The 26,612-nt window shown below is 54.9% G+C and overlaps 1 protein-coding gene across 2 annotated transcripts; it reads right to left on the reverse strand.

The window, feature by feature from the left end:
• SARDH (sarcosine dehydrogenase) lies at positions 1–26,107 on the reverse strand. 2 transcript variants are annotated; one of them, XM_056352530.1, is made up of 22 exons: positions 25,931–25,947; positions 25,347–25,451; positions 24,266–24,587; positions 23,481–23,659; positions 22,781–22,960; positions 22,053–22,176; positions 21,751–21,851; positions 20,250–20,354; positions 19,659–19,788; positions 17,139–17,225; positions 16,929–17,019; positions 14,820–14,961; positions 13,140–13,223; positions 12,297–12,410; positions 11,608–11,746; positions 10,890–11,003; positions 9,213–9,360; positions 8,765–8,858; positions 3,717–3,879; positions 3,222–3,390; positions 2,621–2,756; positions 1–551 (listed from the first exon to the last, which is right to left on the reverse strand). In XM_056352530.1, exons 3-22 carry the CDS (start codon positions 24,579–24,581, stop codon positions 426–428), a joined length of 2,742 nt encoding a protein of 913 aa, XP_056208505.1. In that variant the 5' UTR covers positions 24,582–24,587; positions 25,347–25,451; positions 25,931–25,947; the 3' UTR covers positions 1–425. The 2 variants fall into 2 exon arrangements, with proteins under 2 accessions (XP_056208505.1, XP_056208504.1); XM_056352529.1 differs by having other exon boundaries at positions 25,347–26,107.
• Positions 26,108–26,612: the final 505 nt, after the last annotated feature.

The following is a 26,612-nucleotide window of genomic DNA, read 5'->3' on the forward strand; positions in this document are numbered from 1 at the left end:
TTTGGAAGCTACAGCTGTATTAACAGCAGAGTTGGTTTAAAAAATTCATTTCCAGGCAGCATGAAACTACATTTTGGGGGAAAGGGTTTCCAGCAAAGTCAAAAATTGAAACCACTTCATTTGCAGTCGAGCAAAACACTGTTTTCAGGCTAATTAACCCAGTGAAAAGAATTGTTGCTGTAGTGGTGCTGCTTCATTTAGAAAAAAGGACAACAAAATCTTTGGACTTTTTGGAATCTTTTCCTCCTCTTCCCCTCTAATTTAACCCAAATTTGTTTGAAGAGTTCACTGCAGACAGTGGCCCAGCTCTCCCAGCAGACCCCGGAGCCAGCTGGGGTACCCGGGGGCCGGGAATTCAGCCGGCAGCTCCTAATGGCTTTTTCCATCTCCCCATCCCCACATCCGCAGCACCTGCTGTCACATGCTCAGTAAAAGCCCTTCACTCGCTTGTTGTCCGGGTCGAACGGGGACTTGGTGTGCGCTCGGGCAGGGTAGGTCACCCCCATCCGCTCCAGCTCGTAGCTGCCACTCTTCACAAAATCCAGCGAGACCTGCAGGGCAGAGCCATGGTGAAACCCCCCGTTGGGTGCTGTGAGGCACCGGTGGGGCACCAGCCCCCTGCCAGCATCTCAGCTCCATCACTGGGCAAGCTCCCACCCCACAGATCTGCTTTCCACAGAAAACCCAGCTCTGCTTTCCCAGGAGGATGCAAGGAGAGGAGGAAAGTGGATTTTTAAAAGCACTCAGTTTAAAAAAATAAAATAAAAAGAATACAGTATTTAGGGTTTTTTGAGATGTTATTTTTTTTCCTGGGGATTTTTTCAGTGGCACCTAGTGCAGGGTGCACTTACAGCCAGGCTGTGGGAGCTCAGTGCCGGAGGGGCCAGAGCAACCAGGCTGGGCTGGGGGATGGCACACCCAAACGGGGTCAGCCCTGGCTGTGGGAGGGGACCGTGGTGGCAGCCAGGATGTCACCACTTGGCATGACAAGCGTGAGCTGTCCCCTCTGCCCACAGGGCTCACCCAGGGCCAGGCAGTGCCGATGGCCCAGACATCCCAGCGCAGGGAAGGGCTGGGGGCTCTCTATGCTGGTAGGTTTTTATCACCTGGAAATTGTTAATGATTTGGCAATGAACAGAATTTTTGTTCCTCTCCTCTCTGCCTCACGCCCTGTACCTCTTCTGCTCCCCTGACTCTCTAGCCCTGATGCTGCAGAGACATGCCCACCCTGGACCCCCTTCCCAGAGGTGCGGAGCATCACGCTCGGTTGCTGAAGGGCCATAACCATGGGAATGAAACTAAAGAGCCACATGCAACACAGCAAAGCCCTGAGCAGCCATGCTGGGCACCCCACTGCCAGGGAGAGGTGCGATCTGCATGCCCTCCTCCAAGGGCTGGGGGTTGATGTGGGGTCTGGGTCCAGCACCAAGCCCCTGATGAGGATGGTATGGGGCAGGGTCCCAGTGCACATCCCCCGAGCATCCTCTGGGCACCGCAAAGCTCCCCGCTCCTTCTGCAATTACTGCCCCAACCGAGTGGGAGTTACCCCAGGGAGCGGGGAGATGAGGGCTGCACATTAACAGCTGCTTAATGAGCGCTGGCTGCAGCCAGCCGCAGTGGCCACACGAAGGAGCTGGCAGGGCTGGGGACCCCATGGTGTGACCACACACACGCGGTGCCTCTCATCAGCCCCACTGTGTGCTGCCGCGGCAGAGCCTTCCCCACAGCAGCGTGCGAGCGGTGCAGTGGATGCACCCATCAGGATGCACTCAGCACCGCTCTGCTGCATTGGTGCCTCGCTGGAGGCTGGAGGGGACTGTCCCCCTGCCACATCCATCCTGCTGCCTCTGTCACACTGCCTAGGGCAGGTGGGTGCAGCTGGGGAGTGAGATGTAACAGGGAGGGGAGACAGAGAGTGGGAAGTGAGGAAAGGAAGGGAAAGTCTAGCGGGAGGGACGTTCACCATGGGGAGAAAAGGTGGTTCCCAGGGGCTGAGGGGACAACTGGAACAGAAAACCGCTTGACTTGGGAGTCTTGCAGTGATGCAGGATTAAAAGTCAAGGCAAGCAAGAGGATGAAAGCACGAGCGTATGCACTGCTATTGGCTTGCCACAGGGAGGATCCCTGGGGATATCATGTACAGACCTCTGTCCTCACACGGGTCCCTTGGCCCCTGCCTACAGCGTGCTGCGTAATGAGGGCATCTGATTTACTATCCAGGAGTCTCCCAGGATTAATTAAGAGCCTGCTGAGCTCCTATTGGCCACTGCTCCATATAACATAAATTAATTCACTGCTGCAATTAAATACTTGGTTGCAATTAACACCCAAGGCAGCACTTGAGCTGGAGAGCATTGCTGGGACCATGCAGAGCAACAGCCGGTGAGATCGACCTCACCACCGAGTCGTGGCATCCCTCACCCTCCAGCCTCCCTCAGGGGAAGCAGGGGGGGGCTGCTGCCCTGTCTTGCTCCCCAGACAACAGCAAGTTTTGCAAGGGGTTTGTGCATATGGCTTCAAACCCAAAAAAGCGCTACGCTCCCCCCCAGCAAGCCCCCAGTGTGGGGAAGGAGGCTCAGCTGTCCCCAGGGGCTGGTGGCAGCAGGGGGTCTGTACTCACCGGGCCCCCCTCTGGGTCACGGATGTAACCATAGGCGATAGTTTTGTCGATGGCAAATCCAAAGTCTGCCCGACGGATGTGGCCGACCACCTTGCCATCCCGCCAGACTGCCTCCAGACCAAACATCGGTACCTTCCTGCAAGGCGAAGGCAGAGCTGCAGTCAGCAAAGCCCCATGTCAGGACCCCACAGGGAAGAGGGGCTTGGGAGGACCAGACCCCAGCTTTGCCCTGGGCCATCCCACATGCCGGGGCTCCCGCCACCTACAGGTTCTTTAACCTTCCGCCGTTGATCCCAGGCGCGGGCAAAGCCCCTCCAGCCCGATTTGCAAAACCTCCCGCTGCTCTGGGTGAAACAAGCTAAACCCGCTCCCTGCCACACTGCTTCCAGCTCCCATTAAACATCCAGCAGGGAATTTGCAGTGGGATTTAAATTAGAGATGGAATTAGAGCATGGAAAACAGCTGAGCTGGCTTGCAACTGAGCTCCACGTGCGTGCCCAGGCGCAGGGATGGAAGGGGATGGCTGATGGTGCTCGTCCTGGGGCAGATGCTGGTGCTGGCTGCTGCCTGGCACAGAGCATAGCCCGGCAGCGGTACTCACTCCTCAGTGGTGAAGCAGATGAGGCGGCGGAAGATGCCCTTGGCTTTCTGAGCCTCCACAGCCTCCCGGCCCAGGAAGGGGATGCCAGATTTGAGCTTGCAGGTGAAGGCTAAGCCTGCTTCTAGGGGGGTATCATCAGGGCGCAGGTCTGCATGCCAGTGTCTGTACCCTGCAGAAAGCAAGTGTGGGTCACCCAGTCTCTCCCTGCCGTGGCAGCAAGCCCAGGGTGAGCAGCATCAGGAGATCAAGAGATCACCCCTGCATCTTGGACACCCCTGTTACCCCCAATTCACTTGGCCCTGGACAAAGCACCCTCAAGAGGAGCCCGTATTGGGGAAGTCCCAACAAGGAGCACTGGGGCCAGTAGCATCTCTGCCAGTAGCTGCCAGACCTCCAGTCACACTAACCCACCCCTGAAGCTGGGAAAAACCCACTTGCCCTGGTCCCCTGGCCAGAGGCAAAGCAGCAAATGCTGCTGTAAGGAAAGCAAGAAACCTTTCTCGATGCTGAGGCTGTCAATGGCTCTGTAGCCGGCGTTGGTAATGCCGTGCCGGGCACCTGCCTGCATCACCGCCTGGTAAACCTTCACGCAGTCTGCCTTGGGCACGTGCAGCTCCCAGCCCATCTCCCCGACGAACGACAACCTCATGGCACGGACCTGTGAAATGCAAGACGGCCAACACCCCTGCAGAAGGAGCCACATGCCACCACGGCGGGGGAAAGCCAGCTCGCCCAGAAACCTTGTGCAGATGCCGTGCCTTGACAGAAGGCATCTCTTTGCTCTCCCCAGTGCACAAAGCCAGGGTCAGACTGAATTTCTCCTCTCTGGACAGCCTAAGCTTGGCACCTCAAACCCAGCTACCATCAGCGCCCAGGAGGGATGACCAGCTCTGCCTCCAGCATCCTCCGGCCACTGATCTCAGGGTTGTCACAGCAGCCAGGCTGGGGTTAGACGTGATGCTCCAGCTCCAGCCGGGCTTTTGTCTCCCTCTGCTGATCCATCGACACCAGAAGAAAGCCTGCAGGAACCCCCAGCCCTGCAGAGCCCCAGATCAGTCCCTCAGATGGGAAAGCCAGTCCCCAGCGGGACTGTCCTCCTTTGAGGCACTTTGCGGCTGCTGTCCCCTGGAGATGACTCCCACTTGGGACTGTGCTCCTGCAGCAGGTGCACCTGAAGGCCAGTGCCCCGACCTACACCCTGCTCAGCCCAGGGGATGCTCAGGCTCCCCCCAGCAGAGGCTGTGCCCCAAAGCAGCTCTGCTGCCAAATGAGCTCCACACCAAATGTGTGAGGCTCCACAGAGGAACAAGCAGACCAGCACCAGGGACTCGCCGCTTCTCATGAGAAGTCTCATCCTCGGAGATGTTCCTGCCTGCCCTCCCGGGCACACGGACCTCGAGCCATGCTGGCACTGCCCTGCTTCTTGCCTAGGCAGGCTTGCCTGCATCCTCCTGTTGTCCCTACTGAAACAGCCTGCATTCCCAAAGCTTTCCAGGCCAGTTGGGGCCACCCCAGCCCAGGCACCTTCCCTGGAGATAGCCCTTGAGCCTGAGCTGCATTTCCCTCTGCTTTGGATTTCTCTGCTTCCTCCCCCACAAAACCCCCTCTGGTTCATCCCTTGGGAAGCACATCAACTGCAAATGCATACCTCGCTTTGGGAGCGAGATTAACTCAAGAGTTTCATGCCAGATTGTGATCTGCAGTCTCAATAAAGCAGTTTTCAGCTAGGAAGAGATTTCCAGGCTGGTTCTGTTGGCCAGCCATGCTCTGTAGCTTTGAGGCTGCCTTGCCCATGCTGGCTCTGGGATGTCATTGAATCATGAATCACAGATCATAGAGTCATTTAGGTTGGAAAAGACCTTTAAGATCATCAAGTCCAACTGTTAACCCAGGACTACCAAGTTCCCTACTAAAGCATGTTCCTGAGCAATAGATCTATGTGTTTTTTGAAGCTGCATCTTGCCATTTGCTAAGCTCTTGCTACAACTGGGAGCTGTTCTCAGCTGTGGTCTCTAATCTCGGGTATAAATAATGACAGACAACAGCAGTCACTGCCCAAAACAGGCAACAACAGGCACAAGAAGTACCAAAGGGGTGCCCAGGCTCTCCACTGTGAAGATGGCCAGTGGGCGATGGCTGAGAACCCAAGTCCATCCTTTCCTCCAGCACCCCCATTCTCTACCAGCACTGCACAAATTATTTCCTCAAACAGAGTTTAAGCTGGCTTTTAAGATGCCTTAGCCTTTAGAATGGAAGTGGAGAGCAGAAAGGAACACTATAGGTATTGGGAGTTTAATTTGAGCCTCCTGAGAAGAAGCCACGCCAGGGAGCCATCCTTCCTTTGGTCCCCACCACAGCCCTGCAACGAAGCACAAAGCCTGGCAGTCGCTTTCGAGGTGTGCAGACACAAGGGGTGCAGAGAAGCTTTTCACCACATACAAAGGTGTCATCTAATTAGGGAACAGCCAGAGATCAAGTCGCTGCAGCCAGCTACCATGTACATTGCGGCAGGAGATGCTCTGGGGATTGACAGGCAACTTCCCGGCTCATTAACCCTGCCTGCGACTCAGCAGTCAGCGCTGCAGCTGAAGTGCAGTTTACTCTCAGAAGCAAGTTACTCCTGGCAGAAACTTCCCCTCAAGCCACTGCTGCTCCAGGGGAGCAAGCATCCCAGTAAGAGCAGTGAGGCAGAGCAGTGCACCACAGAAAACAGGCACCTTTGGGAAAATTGGGGTGGCAGTCATTAGCTTTGCACAGGCAGAGGCTGGGGCTGCACCCCGTGTGTGTACCTCAGACAGGGGTGCACATCCCACCACGGAGGCCAAGAGGGATATCAGGGGCTGGGCTGAGCCGCTCCTGCTGACTTTCTGCTCAGTTCCCCCAGGAACAGGTTTTTCTGTTAGATTTCAACTGGAGCCATGAAATAGCATCAATTCCTGCATCTTTCAGCAGCAATTCAAAAGCATTTTATGTATTCTAGAAAATGAAAACCTGAACTTTACCCTGTATCCAGCAGTGAAATTCAAAGGGGACCTTTCTGTGCTGTTCAGTACAATGAGAGACACTATATATAAACTCCCAGACCAATTGGTAATTTCCAGAGTCATTAACTCTGCTGGAACTCTCCTTTCACTCCAGCTGATTTCGTTCAACTACTGAGCTAATGCACGAAAATCTCAGCAATAACTTTTTAAAGATGTTAGGTTCAGTTTAGTCCCCCTGGAAGGTGATAATATCAGTGAAAGTTTCAGCTCAATGTCCTGAGAAACCCTCCTACACTAGTTTCAGCGTGGGATGGAGTCCCCCGGGCTCATTGTCCAGGGGAGTCTGCAGGAGACCTCCCAAAGGGTGATCCGGGTAGCAGGCAGGAAGCCCCCTGCAAGCCCAGAGCCCTCGCACATCTCAGGAAAGCTTTTTTCTGACAGTCAGGGCATTTACACTCAAAAGAAGCCACACAATTTCTAACTAAACTGGATTATTTCCATAAACCTGACGTGAAATGCAAATAAACTAATCACGCTCTTGAAGACGGGAACATCCATATACCTTTCCCAGAGATAAATAGATTACCACAAGATGTTTTCAGCTTGCCACAGGTGTGACCTGGGAGGATGTGGCAAGGGTTATAACTCCCCCGTGGAGACTGAAATGCAACATGTTGGGCAACCTGCAACAACAGACTGGCTTTTGGGTCCCCTGCGCTGCTGTTCCCCTCCAAGGGACACTGGGTGCACTGTAGGTTTTTGGCACAAAGAGCACAGGGTGTGCTGATGGCGACAGTTTGGAGGATGAAATCGAGTTGGCCAAAATCTGTGGCTTGGTTAAACCACCCTAAACCCTGGCTAGGCTCTTGCTCACAAATCAAGAAGCCTTAATTTCATTTAGTAGCAATCCCTTCAACAGCCAGCTGCATTCAAATTAAAGCTACTTTAATTCTGAATGAAAAGTGGCCGCGCGCGGCTTAACCCAGTTTCAGTAAATATCCAGCCTGCCTCCAGCTCCCTGTTCTCCTGCTGCCTTTTACAGGATTTACTGCTGCCTTCACCCCCCTGTCTCAAATCAGACACTGGGACCGCCGCCTGCCCAGGTCTTCCAAGGGAAGGATGGGGTACAAACTCGACCCTCTCTTCCAAAGAGGTGTTTTTTTGATGGAAGGAATATTTTATATGGCATAAACATCAACAAGAAACCAAGGCAGAGCCTCTTGGGCAAACCTTGCAAAAGCTTTTCCTGGTACCAAAACTTGCCAGCAGCAGGTTTTCCCAGAATGTTTCTCTTCTGACATAATGACACTCCACAGTCACCGGCTCTTCTATTTAGAGTGTTTCAAGCAGGCTAAGTCAACAGCTTCACACATGACAAAACTCCCCAAAGAACCGCCACCCCCCCCTTTCCCCAGGGATAACTTCTGACCACGTCGATCTCTGCTGGGTGAGGTGGGGGAGAGATTTAAGGCACTTTTCTTGCTGCCCCACACCAGGCGAGACAGAGGGGTCTGACCAAGCAGCCAGCACTGTGAAACCTCACAGCAAACCCTGGGGATGGATCCACCATTGTACAACACAGCCAACAACACCAAACCGCTTTAGGCTGAGCCTTCCTCACTCAACACCTCGACACCTCTGAGTGATGCCACCCAATGCGTTAAACTCATCACTGCCGGTCCCAGCACAAGGTCCACCTCCTGTCGCGCTCGTGATGCTCTGCAGGCAGCGCAGGCAAAGCCAGCTCACCTCTGTTTGCAAAACACCACACCAGCACCTCCCCCAGCAATGCGCTGTGGGGGCAGGAGCCGACCAGCACCCCCCCACCCATGACTCCCCACCAGGCACCCCAGTCCATCAGCAATGTTGCTTATCACCATCGCCCCAAAGTGCTTCTCATCCCCTTGTTCCAAGACTGAAGGGCTCGAGGCGTTAGCACGGAGCATCACCATTTCTGTGCTTTTCTTGCATAATCGCTGATGTGAGCCCTCAAGTCTGGGCAGATGCAGGATGATCTGCGCTGGTACAGAAAGCTTAAGGTTGTCAGACTTCTCCTGTGATCAAATACAGCGGCTCCACAGGCTGCTCAGCCCTCACCACCAGTACTTGACATGCTTTACATTAAATCAACCCTATTTTTTTATGTGTAGGGGGAAATGGAAAGTGTCCAGAGTGTTGGGTGAATCTCTTTATCACCAGTGCTCACCCCTAATCCATGGAAGCTGTCTCTTGTTCCTCCAACATCGCTGCAAAGCCATAAGTCACCATCTCCCCCAAGCTCAGCCCAGGCTACAACACCCCTGGGCTGGGAGAGCCAGCTGACACCTGGCAGGCAATCAGGAAGGAAAACACCCTGGGTTTGGCCTTTTCCAAAAAAATAACCCCAAAACAAAACCAACCAACCAAAAAAACCCCACCACCAACATGTCCCTGCTGCCCATGACAGCGATGTGGGGGCAGATGGGTTCCCTAGCAGAGGATGCTCAGCTGTGTGGCTGGTGGGTGGTCACCCTAGTGGAACAACCCCCCTAGGGAGCTTGAGGGCCAGCCCCATCCTACCGTGCATCCTGCAGCTGTGGTGAGTTTGTGGGTGGAGAAGGGGAAGGCTTCGTTGCTGAGGTCGGTGTCAAGCACTTCTTGGAGGACAACGCGGCTGCGGGGAAATAGCAAAGCAGCCATGGTGAAAGGACGTAGCACGCCAGCCTGCTCTGAGGGCCCTCACTAAAACTTGCTTTCTCATCTTGTTGGCAAGACAGACTTCTCCCTCTGAAGGGGAGCTGATGTGGGTGACACGCAATGTCGTGACAGCCTCAAAAGAAATGCCAATTCCCCAGCAAATGGAGTGTGGCTCCAGCCAGACCACTGCCTGTAGCCATGGGGCTCACACCTACCACTGCTCAACATGGGGACCTGACCTGCATCTGAGTCACCCCTCCATCCACCCCTGCATCCCTCCATCCATCGTCAGGATGCAAGAAGGGGGCCACAACACTCTCTCTGTACTCACCTCAGGGGGCCCTGGATGCTCATCATGCCCAGCTCCTCTGAACAGTCAAGGAGTTTGCACTGGAGCTTCATGTCCTGCAGCACAGCAGTGATGTGTGACCAGTTGTGCTGAGCCACGGCCCCGCCGATAGCCAGGTAGTAGCCATCCCCTGGAAGACACCCCCCAGCAGCCTTTCAGGCTCAAAAGCATCGTGCTGGGGGCAGTGCCCAGCTCAGCTCAGGGCTGGTTTTGCTATCCAGAGGCTGAGCTGCAGCCCTGAGCCTCTCCAGCTTGCACAGCCCAGAGGGGCTGCCAAAAAAGGGGGGGTTAAATAGTGCTGGGACAAGGGAGGGCTTTGGGGCTCTGCTAACATCCAGGCTGCCTTTTGTGGGGCTCAACAGTGAAAACCACAGGACCATTAAAACCTGAAAGAAGAAAAGGTTAAACAAAAGCTGTCCGAGGTCTGGAGGTGCCCATGTGTGAGCGAGCATCACGGGAAGAGAAAAAACACTTTGTCCCTTGAGACCAACAGCATCTTTTATCTGCTCTTTTGTTTCGGTACAGAAAAGATGCCAAAGTGTGGGGGGAGCTGGGAACAGGGAGGGATGCAGCAACCAGGCCATAACCAGTGCAGGGGCTGCACTGTGTACGAGGAGGAATTTCATCGTCAGTAATCCTGGGTGGAAAAATCCCTAGGGATGGGGTTTGAGAGCTGATTAGTATGTAATCAATCTTCCCTCTGTCTTTCCTGCCACTACAAAATTGCTCTCTGATAATCTGTCATAGCGGTAATAAGTGCAGCCACCTACTGTAATTGGAAAAATACTTCGCTGCAATTAAACTCCTCCATTGCCCGACAAACCCTGCAGCTCCGCCATCCGCTTCCCATCACCCTTCTGCCCCCCACGGGCACCCCAGATGAGAGGGATGCAGGATTTCCCCACGGGGATGGGGGGCCATACTGGGGCAAAGGCATCAAGGTGGCCCCCACAATGCCCACTGCCCTGGGCTGGCAGTGGGGGCTGCAGCCACTGTGGGGCTACTCCCTTCCGAGCAGCAGCTCTGAAGGTGACACGGTGTGGGGACAGGGCTCTGCGGGCACTGGCCACCCCAGTGCAAACCTCCCTTCTGGTGCCAGTGCTGGTGCCACCGGGCATGGCGCTTGGCAGCGCTGCCAGAGCCCAGCTCAGCACCGTCCTCCGCTGCTGCTGCCTAATGCCATTTCTGCCCTCGGGGCTGGCTGCTCTGCTCCATTTCAATTCCTCTTTATTGCAGCTGATAAGGACTTGGGGAGAGGTCAGAGCCGCCAGCCAGGGCTGGACAAACCCAATAACAGCGATGAGCAGTGCAGGGCCCTGAGGACAAGGGGGATAATCATGTTAGGGGGACCGAGGGGTGGAGGTGGAAAAAGCCAGGTGGCTGCCATTAGGAAAATGCAATCACCCCGCATCTGCAGCCCCCCCAAGCATGGTGGGGATGAAGGAGATGCTGGCGGGCCTTGGACCGAACCTGCCACCACGGTTTCCTGGGACTGGAAAGGTCTTTGTGTGCATTGATGCAGCTGAAAAAGGCAGCGGGAGAGGCTGGGAGATGAACTGCAGGAGGGTAAACCAGCTGGTACCCACCCCCCCTGCCCCAAGCCCCATGGCAGCTGCAGAATGTGCCCACCTCCAGCATCCCCATGCTCCAGGCTTTTACCTTCGAAGGCGGGGGCCAGGGGGGAGGCCGGGTCCCCGTGGCTGATCCGGCTGACGGTCAGGTCGCTCTCCACGCCGCCCTGCTTGTTCAGCATGCAGGTGTACACGGTGGAGCCTGGGAGACGAAGGAGACGGCATTGCTGCCCGTCAGCCGGCCCCAGCACGGAGCCACAGCCCTGGCAAAGGGAGGTGGGCAGCAGGAAAATTTATCCTCATCGTTACATCAGCTGCCTGGACATCCCAGTACCAGGACAGGAAGAGGAGCGACGCTTTTTCCCCTTGCGATCTGGGTGAGGAGCTGAAGTTGCATCCTCGGAAATGCCATAAGCTGCCTCCCAGCCCTGGAGAAGGGGCAGGTTCTCCCCATGCAAACTGACTGGTGAGGGTTGTGCTTGATTTCCTCCAGCACCCATCACATCTCCAGCTGTGAGCCACAGCTGGAACCAGAGGGCCAGACCTCCCGCCCCTCCCCCCCCCCCCCCCCCCCCCCCCCCCCCCAGCTCAGAGCACATTAGTCCCTTTGGAAATGAGAGCAGAATACAGCCTCCGGAGAGGACAGGGAAAGCAGTCGCCCTCACACGCTTCCCATACCCTCTGCAACAGCAGCACTTAAAAAGAAAAGGCAGCCCGGGCACCCCATGGGTTGTTTTGGTGTTAGATGTGATTTCCCAGGGCAGTGCTCAGCAGAGGCAGCCGAAATAAGGAGGCTGAGCCAGTACCTGGTGCTTTGCTCACATCGGCAGTAAACAGCCAGTTTGCAGCTTTTGTTGCTTCAGGACCGACCAGGTAGAATTTCCCAAAATAAGACATGTCGAAGAGAGCCAGGGCGTTTCTGCATGTTAAGCATTCATTCTTGATCTGCAATTAAAGCAAACACACCGCTGAAATTGAGCTGTATTCTCAACTCCACCAAAGGATACACATATTAAAACCATTTATGTAACGGGCAACAATACCCGGATGCTTCCCTGGTGCCTTTAAAGGCTGTATAGCTTCAAAACACTCCTGAAAAAATCACTTACTAAATGGAGCAAGCCTGACAGGCTACCCTGGATGCTCAGTCCCATTCCTTACCTCACTTTACACAGTGACAGTTATCAGCAATAATAGCTAAATTTTATCAAATTGCGTTTTTCCTCCAAGCTAGTTTCAACTCTTTCATTTATGAAAGCAGCAGAAAAATTCCTATGGCCTCTCTGCTGAGGTTTCTGAGCATGGACCACACATTTCACTTCATCTTTTTGGAACATCTTTCCCAGTTTTGGGCAAAGCTCATTGCCTGCCTTCCCTTTGAGCCTCACCAACTCCATCCAATGTGGCGGTGTGGCATGGCTCCTGCTGCCTCTGACCCCCCAGCTCCAGATGTGCCTAGCGGTTTTGGCCGGGGGGGGCTGCCCCCTGCACTCACAATGTTATGGTGGGGGGGGAAGTCAAAGGTGTACTCGTCCCCCAGCAGCCGGTTGTAGGTGTAGTCCCTGTGGCGCTCCTGGCCGTACGCACCATAGTAGTCGTAATCCAGGACCTGGCAGGGGGAAGCAGGAGGATGGGGGCAGTGAGGAAGGTGGAAGGCCTCAGCCGAGGGGCTGCTCCCAGTCGCATTCATCCCATGCCAGGAGAGGAGTGGGTCCATGCAGGACATGGCTGTGGTGATGGGTCCCCACCCCAGCATCCCTGACCACTGTGATGGGTCCCCCATGCCAGCATCCCTGCCCATGGGAATGGGTCCCCACCCCAGCATCCCTGACCACCGTGATGGGTCCCCATGCCACCATCCCTTCCCACCGTGATGGGTCCCCAGACCAGCATCCCTGCCCACAGGGATAGGTCCCCACACTGGCATCCCTGCCCACAGTGATGGGTCCCCGACCCCAGCATCCCTGCCCACAAGGATGGGTCCCCATCCCAGTATCCCTGCCCACAGTGATGGGTCCCCACCGCAGCATCCCTGCCTGCTGTTCTCTTCAACACATAGAAGTCAGATCAGTGCCTGTCATGTGGGGGCACTGCAGGCAGATGCTGCCTGTTGCAGAGGGACAGGCAGACAGACACATGCAACATGCACACACAAATCTCCCTCTTACTGCTGTTATAATGAATTAAAGCCCAACAGCTTTTATCAATCTGATTTGGGGGCATGCAACTGCTTGCAGCATATCGCACCACCTTGCACACACAACACACATCCTACACGTGCTGGGCACAGCCAGTACCCTGCAGGCTGAATGCCCCCCCAAACGTGTGCTATGCTTACCGGGGCTGCTCCCCCGGGGCTGAACCAGCCCGGCCTCTCCCAGCCATGCCGCTCCTGGAATACGCAGCCCTGTCGCAGCAGCTCCTATGCATGTGAAGCCAGAGAAACGGGAGCAAATGGTTAAAAAAAACCCTTTTCACTAGTTTTTGAGCAGCACCCAGGCTGCTCTCAAATACATGCTCAAGACCCAATTTGTGAACCCTTGGCTTTGGCTATCAGCAACTAAAATCAGCTCTGCGGTTTGTCCTTTAAAACAGTGGCAAACGCCAACTGCCTGCAAATTGCCTGATATTTTTGTCCCCCCCAGGAAAGGTATTTGCCTCAACAGCAGCTGACAGGCAGGAATCTGGCAGCCCAGCTGTGCACCCCACCAAAGCTTGTGCTATGGTGCATGAATTACCAACCAAGAGACACAAAATCCAGAGAGCAAGATTCCCCCCGATGTTTACCGGAGTCATTATATAATAACATTTAAGATTTATATAGCAACCTTCTCATTCTGCCTCTGTACTCTCAGGAAAATCTCTCTGCACACAATTAATTAGGGTTCCATTAAGATATTTTTGTTTGGTGCCTCTGTTCGGAAAAGAATAGGTTCTGTTGAACATTTCAGAAATGATTCAGTGCCTATTTATAAAACACAGCACATGTTCTGGAGCTGCATGTATAAATACCAGGCTGTCAGTCAAATGGGCATCGCTTATTAGACATGCTATTAAAAAATAAATTGCATCCTCGGTGACAGAAAACAACTGAGCTGTCAACCAAACACCGGGGGACGGTGGGGAGGGATGTCTGCTTTATGGCTTGAGCCTCTGCTCTCCATTGCAAGAGGAACAGTGTGATATGAATTAACAACAAATAGAAATGGGCTCGAGAAACGAGGATGCTCCATGCCGGGGCTGGGACTGGGGCCACCAGCAGTGAGGTGGGATGAGGCGTTGGTCCCGGGTCACGGCTCTGAGCTGCGGCAGCCGCAATGCTGCTAGTGCAGCAAACTGCTGGAAAATGGTTTTTTTTCTCAAGTGTCGCATCTTGAAAGGATTCACCTACGGAGATTTGTGCAAGGAACTGGCTGGTGAAGGTGGGAGCAGGGAGGAGACCTGGCTGGCGGCTCCAGGGAGCAAAATCAGCAGGGACTTAAGAGCTGCTGGCAAAACCGCCAAGGCACAGCTGCTCTCCACTCTTCCCACATCCCTCCTCATGTCCCATCCTTGCTCCCTATTGCAAGACACTATTTTGAGGAGGAGAAGCCGCTGCTGAGCTGCAAGTGAGTCACAGTGAGCACAGGGCAGGAGATCCCAGCCGGCATTGAGCATCCCGCAGCTCTTGCAGCTGCCCACAAGCCAGCCTGGCAGTGGATGAAATAAGCCTCTGAGCCCTTCTCTCCGCTTTTCTGTTGGCCAGTGACCATCACCGAGCTCTTAAACCATATTTGCTAAGTTAAATATTATGGGAATGCTTGGCAACTCTACCATTAAACTATCCACAGCCCCAGCACCCTCACAGCGTGCACCCGGTGAGCTTTGGAATTCGGCAGGGATCTTCCCAGGATGGATGGATGGGAGCACGGATGCAGCACGCTGCTTTGGGGAGCAATACTTGCCACCTCTTTTTTTTGCTGCGAGCGTCTCCCATCGCTCCTGGCACGGCAGCGTGGGCCGGGGTGGGCGTCCTCACCTCGTGCAGGGGGTCCTTCCTCACATTGCGCCCTGCCAGCGGCTCATCGTGGGGGAAGACGACGGAGTAGTTCTTGGCGTAGGACTCGTGGCTCCGCTCCCGGATCCAGCGGTTGTTGTCGGTGAGGGAGTGGTGAAACCTCCTGGAAGGCAGGGACAGGGCACCGTCTGGATGAGCCCACCAGCTCATGGGGTGCCTCCTCCCCCAGGCACGGCCCTCCTGGCCAGACCCAGATGTGGATGCAGCTGCTGTGGCATAAAACCACTATTCCTGCACCCATTTCATGGGTAGGAGAGCAGAGGGACCAAGCAGGGCTTGGTGCTGTCCACGCCGCAGTGCTGCCCATCGGAGCCAGGCACTTGCTGCAGCCCCCACCGAGCTCCCCAGCTCTGGGGCATCTACCCCAGTGCAACTGGGGGCAGAACACAGCCCTGCTGGGGGGGCAAACACAGACAGAGGAAACTTGAGGTTCATTCTGGTCTGCCTCAGCACACCTTGTACACAGCCTGGGTTTAAATACAGCCCTGATGAGAGAGCGAGCCCTGGACATTCCTTACATTTTTCATCCAATTCTCCCTAGGCTGAAATATAAATAAAACCTGAAACATTTTAAATTTGTTTGACATATTTTCATCTTTCAAACAGAAAAGCTCCTTGAAGGAATGTGCCAGCTCAGCACACACTTGGGTTGTTATTACCAGAGACCTATAACTCACAGACAGCAGCCCCAGGTGCCCGTGGCACCTTCCTCGGGGCTGCAGAAAGAGAGGCAGGGAGCAGGCAAGACAAAATGTCATTTCTAGGGCTATTTAAAATAATATTTTCAGCTTCCCTCCCCACTGCCTGGGTGCAGAGAAGCAGGACACCAGGGCTGAGCCCTGCAGCAGTGCAAGCAATGCTCCCCAAAAGCAGCCATGGGCTCGCTGTGAGAGCAGTTGCCTCTTCTGCCGGCATTGGACAGGCAGCAGGTGACACATGGCATGTCACTGGCACATGGCATGTCACTGGCACCCCCCAGCCACCCTGTCAGCCCCAGCCCTGCCAGTGACGTGCGGAATGTTTGACAGCGGCAAGAGGAGCAACAGCTGCCAGATGAAATATTTACAAGCGAGTGTTTTCAGAGGATAAACATTTAAATGTGCGGAAAAGGGAGTTATTCAAAGAGAAGCTTAGTAATTGTCACCAAAATAAAAAAAAAAAAATGGGACTGGCACCAGCTTGATGACAGGGCAAATGGGATATGGGAGATGCTCAGGTAATCCAGCTGCCAGGGCTGGAAAGCCCCCAGGCACTCTCCGAGCAGGGCTGGGCCCTCGTGGCACAGGTCAGCCCCATCGTGGCTGCGGTGGTGCCAGCCCCCCCGGATGATGGTGCCTGCTCAGCCGGGGGATTTCTCCTTCCTGGTCTTGGCCCATCGCTGCCCCCGGCTGCGGGGCTGGTGAAGGAAGGCTGCCGGAGGCATCTCCCACTGACTGGGCACCAGCACCAAGTCCCCTCTCCTCCCAGCCCGAGTCAGCAGGGTGTTCACCAGCTTTGCTACTGAAGCAACATGATTTTAAAAGCTTTGTCCCTGACAAGGTGGTGGCTGTCGCTACCAGCCCTATAAGAAAGCCCAAACCCAATCAAATATAATCACGCAAGTTAAAAGCAATTACAGAGCCAACATTGGCACAGTCAGAATTCCTGGCCCATGTCACGCTGCAGAGCGGGGGAAAGCTAATCTTTCTCCTGTTGAAATCATCACCCCTGATTATTAACTTAGAGGATTAGGCACAGCACTAATTGAACAACAACAAAACCCAAACGTAATTACCCTGTCCTTTCCCATCACCGCAATCTCCTTGTGTCTGATGGAAGCTGTTTGTGTAGAAGTGGAATGAGGCAAATGGGATAAACCCCACACGTAAATTCATTAAATCCACTGAGTGTAATTGATTCCAGCTCCACGGAGGGACACAGGCTGCAGCACAGATGCTGCCCAGACACCCACTCCCGATGCCAGCATCCAGCTGTGCCTCAAAACCCACCCCCAAGGACCACCCAAGGATGAGGGGTGTCAGTGAAGGAGCCCACAGCTGGTGGAGACCTGGGGCAGCCAGGGTGACTTGCCTGATGTCGTAGCCGTACATGTCCTTCTCCGGCCGCCCACGGATGATCCAGTGAGCCAGCTCCCTCCCGCAGCCACCTCCCAGCATCATCCCTGGGGGAAGAGGAGAAGACCCAGATGATGCCAAGCATGGCTGTGGGTGCCAGGCTCTGCCCGGGATACGATGCCCACATCAGGATGCCCAAGGTGTGATCCCTTCAGCTCTCTCTTACCAGCACTGTTGAAACCACAGCCCAGGAAGAAGCCTCGGACTTCTGGAGCTTCTCCCATGAGTGGCTTGTGGTCAGCTGTGAAAGACTCTGCAAGACAGAGAGGAGGATGTGCCAGCAAGGTCAGGACAGGCATTTTGGGGACACATCACACACTTTAAGAAGCAGGGTTCCTACAGCTTCCCACACTGGCCTCATTCTGCTCCTGCTCCCAGAGAGGTCAATGGGGCCAGAAATGGACCAACACGGAGCACTTCCCAGCATTGCAGCTTAAGCATCCCCCCCCCTCCCCTGCCTCTCCAACAGCGCCCAGGCAGCAGAGGCCAAAGAGAAGGCTGCACTGGTACTGGGATGCCCAGCATCATGCAGGTGCCTTGTGCAGGCTCCTGAAGCAAAGATACATATGTATATACACATATATTTGCTTCAGAAGCTTGCATGAGAGTATACACACACACATCTACATGCACATCGCAGCGCCGGTGGCAGAGGCAGGTGCTGGTGGCACAAGGCAGCTCCTTTGCAGCCCAGCGTGTTGTACAGTCTGTCCCTGCAGCATCGAGGCCCTGGGCTGGGGGGTAACTGTGCCCCCTGCACCCACAGGGAGCTCAGCAGCACCTGCTGCATGCCAGCACTGCGAGGGGAAGACCTTGGTGTTAGGGTTTAGACTGAAAATTTGTAAAGCAGAATGAATCCTCAACCAGATGGTGCACGAGGTGTTGCAGTGGCTGAAGCAGCATCTTCCTTGCTCCCAATCCCCATCAAGGGGGCTGGACCAACCTGTTCATTGTCTCTTCAGCAACTGGGCCATATTTCATGATGATGATTATATTTCATTGTCATGGATTTCTGCTGGAAGATTTCATGAATTTAAGCTACTTCATTCAGCTGAGGGATTGCTGCTGCTGTTGCCCAAGGCTCCTGTGCTAATGATGTCTCGTGCTGCCAGCTGCTGCTCCCCATAGGGATATCACCCACGGTCCCTGTGCAAATCCCTGCTAGGGAGGCCAGAGCAAAACACTCTGACAGAGGTGTGTGATCCTCCTCCCTGTTTCACAGTGGTGCATCCATCCATGTGAAAGAAGAGAGGGAAGACTCCCTGTGCAAATCCCTGCTAGGGAGGCCAGAGCAAAACACTCTGACAGAGGTGTGTGATCCTCCTCCCTGTTTCACAGTGGTGCATCCATCCATGTGAAAGAAGAGAGGGAAGACGGAGTTCAGTCTGGTCCCTTCCCCGCTCAGCAATGCCGTTTGTTTCCCATGATGTCTGTGCTCACAAGGCAAGAGCAAAGCCAGAAGAATATTTCCACTTTCATCAAAGCAGCTTCTCACATGCCGATATCCCTATACTGGTATGACTACATACCCGCTGAGTTACTGGAGCAACACCCATCAGCATCTCCCCGTCACCACTGGTGCATGCCAGCCCTGCTGACTTTGCACTGGGAGGGATGCTGAGTGCTCACATTGGACCTTGGCCCACTCGGCTGCAGGGCTGGACCAGCAGCCAGAGCAGAAACAGCTTAAACCACCCCGGTTTAGCCCACTTTCATCCCTTGCGCCTGATCATGGTGTGGTAGCTGTTCTGGTGGTGGTGAAATATTTACTGTGCAGCAGAAAGGACAAGTGTTTGCTGTTTGCTTCAGCCCAGCGTGGCTCAGCTGTAGCCAGCAAACCAGCTGCTGGTTTAAATCAAGAAGTAGAAAAGGGTGAGCGCTGACCCTTTGAAAATTACATTACTGTACTACAAACATGAGACATCTATCTATAAGAAGCCAGCTCCCCACTGGAGGCCACCAGCTCTGCTTACACCACAGTTTAATCCAACCTGCTGCACCCAGGGCCATAGCCTCCACCCTGTACATGTCGTGTTTGATCTGCTGTGGGCCAGAAGATGTGCCCTACTTTCCCCCTCGTATAGCAGCACCACTCCCTCCCCGAGGGCCACGAGGGTTCGAGGGCTTCCCTTTAAATGCCTCAGCAAAAAGGGATTTTTAATTTTTTTTTTTATTATTATTATTATTTTTAGCATGTGATGGATTTCAAGGCCAAAGCAAGTGCATGGGGCTCGGGTTCAACAGCTGGCATCACCTCCCGCTGCCGCTGCAGCCATGCTAGGGCCTTTAACATCACACCAGACAGCCTGGGATGTAAATCTGGGTAAATCTAATGTCATCAGCCCAGTAAAAATAATAATATAACGCTTGGTAAAAACAATGGACGCTGCTTAAAAAAATCTGCCCCTTATTCCCCCAGCCCAGTGGCCACAGCATGGGCTGCAGATCTGTACCAGCCACCCCCCAGTTTGGACCAAGGCAATAAAACTCTCTGAGTGTTTCTCCACCTAGGCTAAGCCTGCGATGCCACCCCTTGGAAGATGCCACCACTGCAGCCCGACCCCAGGCGCTTTCTCTGCCTTCAGAAAGCTTTTCTTCTCCCCAGGTTATGGATTTTTTTCCCCTTGCCTCCATCAAGACCCATTGGAGGAAGGCAGCCGCCGCAGTGCCGCCGCAGCCGCCTTACCTGGCCCGCAGACGGTGGATTTAATGCCCGTTTTCTCCAGCACTGGGACCCTGTTGATGGCACCTTCAATGTGTTGCATGAAAACATCCCAGTCCAGATCAAAGAGGCCAAAAGCAAATTTTTCAGATACCTGAAGGTGGGAAACAGGAATCAGAAACACAGAATAGAGCACAGATGATGGTGTAAGAACTTTGTTCTGCCAGCCTTGGAGACTTTGGAAAATAGAGGCTGCTTTGCAGACTGGTTTCTTTGGGGTTTTGTGAACAGCTCAGCCAAGCCAAAGGTCTGGGGCATAGCCTGAATTAAGACACCTGCACCTGGATAAAGGGATGATGCAGCAGGACAGGGACCGCACGGTGGCCTCTGAATCTCCCCAGCCCAGCCTTCTCATCTCATTTCTGCTGCCTCTGCATCTCGTATCTATGTCACAGAGAGACCCAAAGGGAAGATGCTCTCCCCTGCTTTCCCCACTGGCCTCAGAGAGGTTGGTACCTGCAGGAGCTGAGGCGGTCCTGCCTACACCCACCCCTCTGAGGTGGGTTCCCTGGAAACCTGCCTCATTCCTCCGGAAAATCTCCCAACACCACTCACCTCCTCCCAGAAGATGGGGTTTGACTCATATCCACCCACGGAAAGGGCATCGCCTTGGAGACGGAGATACACCGAGGCATCATGATCGCGAACGTTCGGCATGTTCTGAAAAACAGGGAGCAGGAGCGGAGGGGTGAGAGGGGGCTGAGAGGCACGGGGAGACCCCGACGTCACCCTGGCTGCGCCCCAGCGAGCTGAGTGGGATGAGCTGGGGGTCTGGGGCACAGGGTCGGCACCCGCAGCAGTGGTCCGCTGAGGACGGGAGCAGCAGTGGCTCCGTGGATGTCCCCTCAGCCCTGCCACCTGGGTGCCCACCTTGCCCCAAGCAGAAGGCACCCAGGGCAGCCCCAGCCAACCTGGCCAAACCACGGGCCAAGCGGCTTATGCAGGCAGCGATGCTGTGGGCAGCGTGCCCGTTCACCGAGCACTCCAGCTGGACGTCGAGTCCTGCACAAATCCCGGCTAATCAGCAGCTGGTGAACTCCAGCCGTGCTGCGGGTGCATTTGCACAGGCGCCGGGGCAGCAGCACCTTGGCTCTCCGGCTGCTCCTCCACGGCACAGGCAGTACCAGGGATGTTCGAGGGAGCAGGAGCATCTCCTGTGTTTGATCCTAGCTCGGAAAGCATCACTCCTCTGCCACCCACCTCCGCAGGAGGATGCAACAGCACAACACGCAGGCAGTAGTGCGCAAAGAATGAGGGATTTGTTCTTGTGAATAATGGATAGAGAAACATTTAGGTAGCACGGAGGTATCAGTGTAGGGCCTACTGCAATTCATGTGGACAAATGGAATTAAGTAAACAGGAGACACCGGGGTCTGCAAGCTGCAGCCTGTTCTCTGAAAAGTTTCTTTCTCACTGTGTCTGTACGGCACAGAGTAGTTACTGGGATGTAAATGTAATCAGGGACACGAGCACTTCTTAAAACAAGGCACCTTGGAGTGAGAAATCAGACACAGGACTATGTCAGTGGGATGGAAACTGAATAACATGTCACCTTCAAAGCCCTGGTGCCTGAGTGAATGAAATCTCCTTCGACTCCTGAACAATTCCCCATAGCCAGATGGCAAGAACAGATTTCTTGGGACAGTTTAGAAATGCTTGGAGAGCTACCCCCTGCCTGCTGGGGACTGGGGCTTGTTCAGAAAGTGCTTGGCCTCTTTAGGAAAGCTGCTATACACATAAGAGACCCTAAAATAATTCTACTGAGATGAAAAAAAATGAAGAAATTATCCTGCTAGTCATAAAATTGTTAAGTATTAAATGTGACTCTATTAAAGGTAGTCTGATAGTACTGCTAGAAGGAGAAGGTGCTGGGTGTGCACTTCCCCAGGAGCACCTGGCAGCGCAGGCTCGCACTGAAAGCAGGAATATGTGGGGGGTCCTGCCAGTTTGGGGGTCCTGGGGGGAGTGTCTTTCCCACCTCACCCTGCTGCATGCAGTGGGGCAGCAGCCAGCTCTCCAGAGAAGAGGAGCCGACCTGCAGCCGCGCAGGACTGACCTGAATGCCCTCGATGCGCTCGGTCACCACGTAGGCATGATGCATCCCCACCAGCGGCACGTGCACGCCAGCCAGCCGGCCCAGGGCTCGTGCCCATACGCCTGTGGAGAGACCAACGCTGCGCTGAGCACCTCTTCGTCCCCCACACCCCACCAGAGAGCTGCGGCAGTCTGGGGGTGACAGCCAGGTGGGGGGGACAAGGACTGATGCAGACCCTCTGACTCACGGGATGCAAAGCCACCCCACGCCCTGCGGCTGCAGCCCTGCTCCCCTACCTACCCCACACGCTCTGTGTCACGTACCTGCACAGTTGACCACACAAGGAGTCTGGATGGTCCCGTGGGCCGTCTCCACCGCATACACCCTCTTCACCCCGAAATCATCAGCTCTGACCTGGATGCCCGTGACTGGGCAGTTCTCAATGATCTGGTGGTAGAGGAAGGGTGGCAGAGTCACGGCAGGGTTGCGAGGGCAGTGGGACGACCCGGCTCGCCTGACATATAGCCCCCACACCTGGGGGGGTGTGAATGGAAGCAGCGGTCTGGCAATGGCCATCTCCCTTTCCCAACAGCTGTCACTGCTGATACCAGCAGAGCCCTCCTCAGCTGCAGACCTGAACTACTGCTCCCTCCATCTGCAGTTGCAGAGGATGTTTATGATTTACATGCACGTGAGCAAAGCAACCCACCAAGGACAGGTTGGTAGTCCCTGTCTCAAGGAATGGATTGTGTTACCTGACCCTAAAGCCTCTGATCTCCTGAGGAACCTGCCTTGGCCACTGCCTCCTCTTATTCCTAAAGGTCTTTTTTTCATCCTGTATTTTCCCTGGATCTCATGGCTCCTGCCAGCTTTGCCACTGTGACCCAAACAGCCACCAAAGCTGAACAGGACAAGAGCCTTCTTGGGCAAAGACCTGATGCTGCAGGAGCAGCTCTGCTCCAGTGGGAAAGGAGGAGATGGGGAAGGCAGAAGACGAAATCTCCTCCCAGCGTCAACAGGCATTAACAAGGAATTACTGATTAGGAACTACCGTAGCGCCTCTGGCAGTTGCTGCTCTGGCAAGAGTTGAGCAGGTACCAGCTGGATCCATGGTGCCATCCTTGGGGACGTACAACGTGCCGTACAGGTCGTCAATGTTCATCAGTGGGTACAGGTCCTTGGTCTGCGATGGGGTCAGGACGTAGGACTCCACACCATACACCTTCCCCAGCTGCCAACCGGACAAGAAAACTGGGAGCTCAAGCAGGCAGCAAAAGTTTGCTCATCCCTTGCTGCTGGAGGAGAAGGAGATCCCCAGGACAAGAGGCAACTGCTGCCCCAAGGGAAGCCCTAAATCCAGCACGGGGTGGGATGCTCTGCAGATTTCAGGGAATATGGTCCCGTGTTCACATGCAAGCTGCCTGTGCAGCTAGAAAAATGACACTACCACTCCAGTACAACTGGAAAAATGATGCTACTGCTATCTGAAAGGGCAAAAATCCATGGTTGGGTTTAGTTTTGCTGCTTTGCCAGCATTTTGCCTGATTTCAGCAGCCTTACGGAAGCCAGGAGGCTGCCCTGGAAGCCCACCCCAGGCCACTGGCAGCTCTGCAGGCAGGAGGGACGGGCCATTTGGAGACCCAGGGGCTCCGTAGCCCTGGGACACCCATCCCTGCTCTTGTGGGCTGGAGATAAACGCCAGCTCCTGCAGCCCACCTGGCCAGGGGACACAGCGAGGGGCTTTACCCTACCGACATGAGCCTCTTGTACTCGTCAAGGCGCTGCTTGTTGGAGGCGATGAAGAGCCCTCCGTTCTCCACCCAGCCTGTGTGCAGCCCCGTCTCCACCGGTAGGTCCCGGCTGACCACGTCCCGCGTGTGTGCCAGCAGCTCCACCTCCACATCGCTGGGACGCAGCTGCCACAGCAGACCTGGGACAGATGGACACACAGCCCACAGGTGGGACAGGCGGCTCCAGCAGCCCTCCATCACCCGGAGTGGGATGCAGCAGGGGCCCTGCCACCCCATGCGTGGCCCGTGGTACCCTGCCATGGCTCTTGCTCCATCGCTCCACCTCTCCATCTCAAGGTGATGTGGGAGTGCTAGAAATCATCGATTTCTGCTTTCCTTGGGCATTAAATGAATGGGAAAAAAGGGGTTTATGGAGTACACAACCCCAAAAGAGACAAAACACTAAAAAGCTTATGGAATGAACCTCTTCTAGCTCGCCCCTGCCTGCCAAAGAAAATATGCTTAAAGAAGAAAAAAGGAAAAGCATGGAAAAAACCCGTTTCCTTTTCCTGTGATCATATAAAACTTTACAAAATAAAATTAAATTGGGGTGTGTGTGTGTGTGGTTTCTTAACAAAACATTATGCTAAAAGGAAAAACAGAAACCCTGAAATTCTCCACGTTTAAAGACAAAACTCTCCAGCACATCCAGAGCCAGAGTGTGCGATGCTTCACTCCAGGAATAACAGCACATCCCAAACCATGGGCATCCCGCCCCCACCCCCACGCTGTGCCCACTGCCTCACCAGCTGTGTGCCAAGTGGTGCCCGAGGTCAGGCGGTCCCTCTCCAGCAGCACAACGCTGGTGACACCCTGCTTGGCCAGGTGGTAGGTGGTCTGGCAGCCCAGGCTGCCCCCCCCAACCACCACCACCTCAGCCGAGGGCGGCAGGGGCTGGCTGGGCTCCCCACTCCCAGAGCCTTCCTCCTTCAGTGTCTTCTGGTACGGGACGCTCTTCTTCACCGTGGGGCCCATCGTGCTGCTGAAGGGCCGGGGGCTTCTCCAGGAGGCTGGCAGGCAGCGGGGGGCAGCCGCCCGCAAGGCACAACTCACGTATGACATCTCCACCTGCAAATCCCAAAAATGCCTTGCTACTTGGGGAGGGGACCCCTGGCCAGCTCGGCTGCTCACCACCGTTTCAGTGGTAGCAGCATCTCTGGGTGCTGTGCAAGGGGCTGAGCAGCTCGCGGCGGCTGGAGCGAGCCATGGGGCACGTTCCTGAGTGGGCTGCTGGGACCCCCTTCCAGCAGGGAAACGGGATCCCGGCTGCGCGTGCAGCTCCCACCCACCCTTCGGAGGGGCCCTGCTTGAAAAAGGGGCTTGGGAATGCACAGGGCATGGACATGCCTGTGACTGTGCTTGCTCACGCCTGCAGAAACCACTTCCCCCCTCCTTGTGTTCGGGAGCTGTTTGGGCACAGCGAAGGTACTAGGTTTGCTCCCTGTCAAAGGAAGGCAGTGCAGTGGCTGCTGGGGGGGCACGGGACAGATCCTGCTGCAGGCACCCCAGCCCCTGCGCACAGGGCTCCCGGCTCAGGGGTTGCTCTGGGGGCATGCTTTTGGGTGCACAAGTCGGGGTGCAGTGGGATCCCACACACCAGCACCGACCCGCTTCCACATGAGCCACGGGCCATGGCCAGGGGCTGCACCGCTCACCCACCGAGACCCCCTGCTCGCTGCCACGTGGCGTCCAACACCCCAGCTGTCCCCCCCGCTGTCCCCAGCAGTCCCGCAAAGCCACCCACTCCCGCTCGGGAATAACTGTGACACCCACTGGAGTTTCTCGGACAGCCCACGGCTGCTTCCCACCACCCACAGCTCTACTCACTGGCGAGGCTCACTCCGGGCTGGCTTTCCCTGCCACAACGGCCGTGGGGCCCCTGCCTTCCTCGATGCTCTCCTCCTCCTCCTCGCACGGCTGTCCCTTCGGCCCCTGCTGCAAAAAACATTAACCAGCACCAGAGGCGAGCAGAGACAACCCAGGCAGCCGGGACACGGGGGCTCACCCCCCTCTTATCCCTTCCTCTGGCTCTGCTGCCGCTTGATGAAGAAGAAAAGTCCGATAGAGCAGAAAAATTCCAAACAGGGAGGAAAATGCTGCTTTTCTCCCCGGCTCAATGCCTGGCGGAGAACAAACAGCCCAGCTGGGGCCAGTGGGGACTCACAGCCTCCCGGGCTCTCTCAGCGCTGGCTGGAGCCGTCAGCTGGATGCCAGAAAGCAAACACGGCGAGGAAAGGCACCATCTGACCCTCCTGCCGCAGTTCCCAGCAGTTACGTTTTAAAAGCAGAATTAAAATAAATTTACACATTTCCTAAGCCAGCCCCGGGAGCAAAAAGCGAAGGTGGGAACACCAAAAAAGATTTAATTTAGGAGAGGATGGGAAAATAAAAGTTTGATTTCAATCTCTCACCCTGAAAGTTTATTGCTCCTCCTGCTCAGGACTCACCCCTGAAATTAGGGCTTGTTTGGGCAGGGTAGACAGGTGACACAGGTTTTTCAGAGGTGGCTCTGAGGGGCCCGATGCAGGTATCTCGGAGGAGCAGAGGTCATGGTGGAGCCAGGCTTTGGCCAGCAGTTGCTGGGGTCAGGGTCCGAGCACCATCGTGGTCCCTGCAGTGCCCTCTCGGCCCCATGGAGCCCCGAGAAGTCCAGGGATGGTGTTTTGGGGGGTTGTAGCATTTAACAGCACCATGACCCTGAGAAGTGCCCCCCGCTGCCCCATGCCTCTGCTCTTGCACACTGAACACACTGTGGCACCCAGTCTGCATCCAAAATCACTCTGTTTGGGAAGGGTTTGAATAGAAGTGGAGGGGTTTGCTTGTTCCAGCATCAGCCCCTGCCTCAGGCAGCATCTCTTTCCTTCTCTCAAAGATAAAATTGGTTTCTAAGTTTTAAAGCGAGGGCCCCAATTCCTCCAGAATTCTCCATGGACTAATTGCTCAAAATAACCGCAGAGATGCAAACAAGTTTAAACTCCTGTTTGCAGTAGGGTGTTTCTGTTTGACAGGCCAGAAGCATTTCATCAGCATGTACTAATTATAAATTCGACCTTTGGGTTAGACCAGACCTAAAACAATACAAACCCAAGTTGG

The sequence above is a fragment of the Falco biarmicus genome, chromosome 9 (genome assembly GCF_023638135.1).
Source record: "Falco biarmicus isolate bFalBia1 chromosome 9, bFalBia1.pri, whole genome shotgun sequence".
NCBI classification, from domain to species: Eukaryota; Metazoa; Chordata; class Aves; order Falconiformes; family Falconidae; genus Falco; species Falco biarmicus.

What these genes read in the sequence shown, in the direction of transcription:
- SARDH (XM_056352529.1), bottom strand. Translation starts at nt 24,581, where the DNA reads ATGTCATACGTGAGTTGTGCCTTGCGGGCGGCTGCCCCCCGCTGCCTG. An exon ending in GGAAGGACCCCCTGCACGAG is followed by an intron (nt 13,224 to 14,819) that starts GTGAGGACGCCC and finishes TCACATGCATAG; the next exon opens with GAGCTGCTGCGACAGGGCTG. An exon ending in CGATGTGAGCAAAGCACCAG is followed by an intron (nt 11,004 to 11,607) that starts GTACTGGCTCAG and finishes TTCGTCTCCCAG; the next exon opens with GCTCCACCGTGTACACCTGC.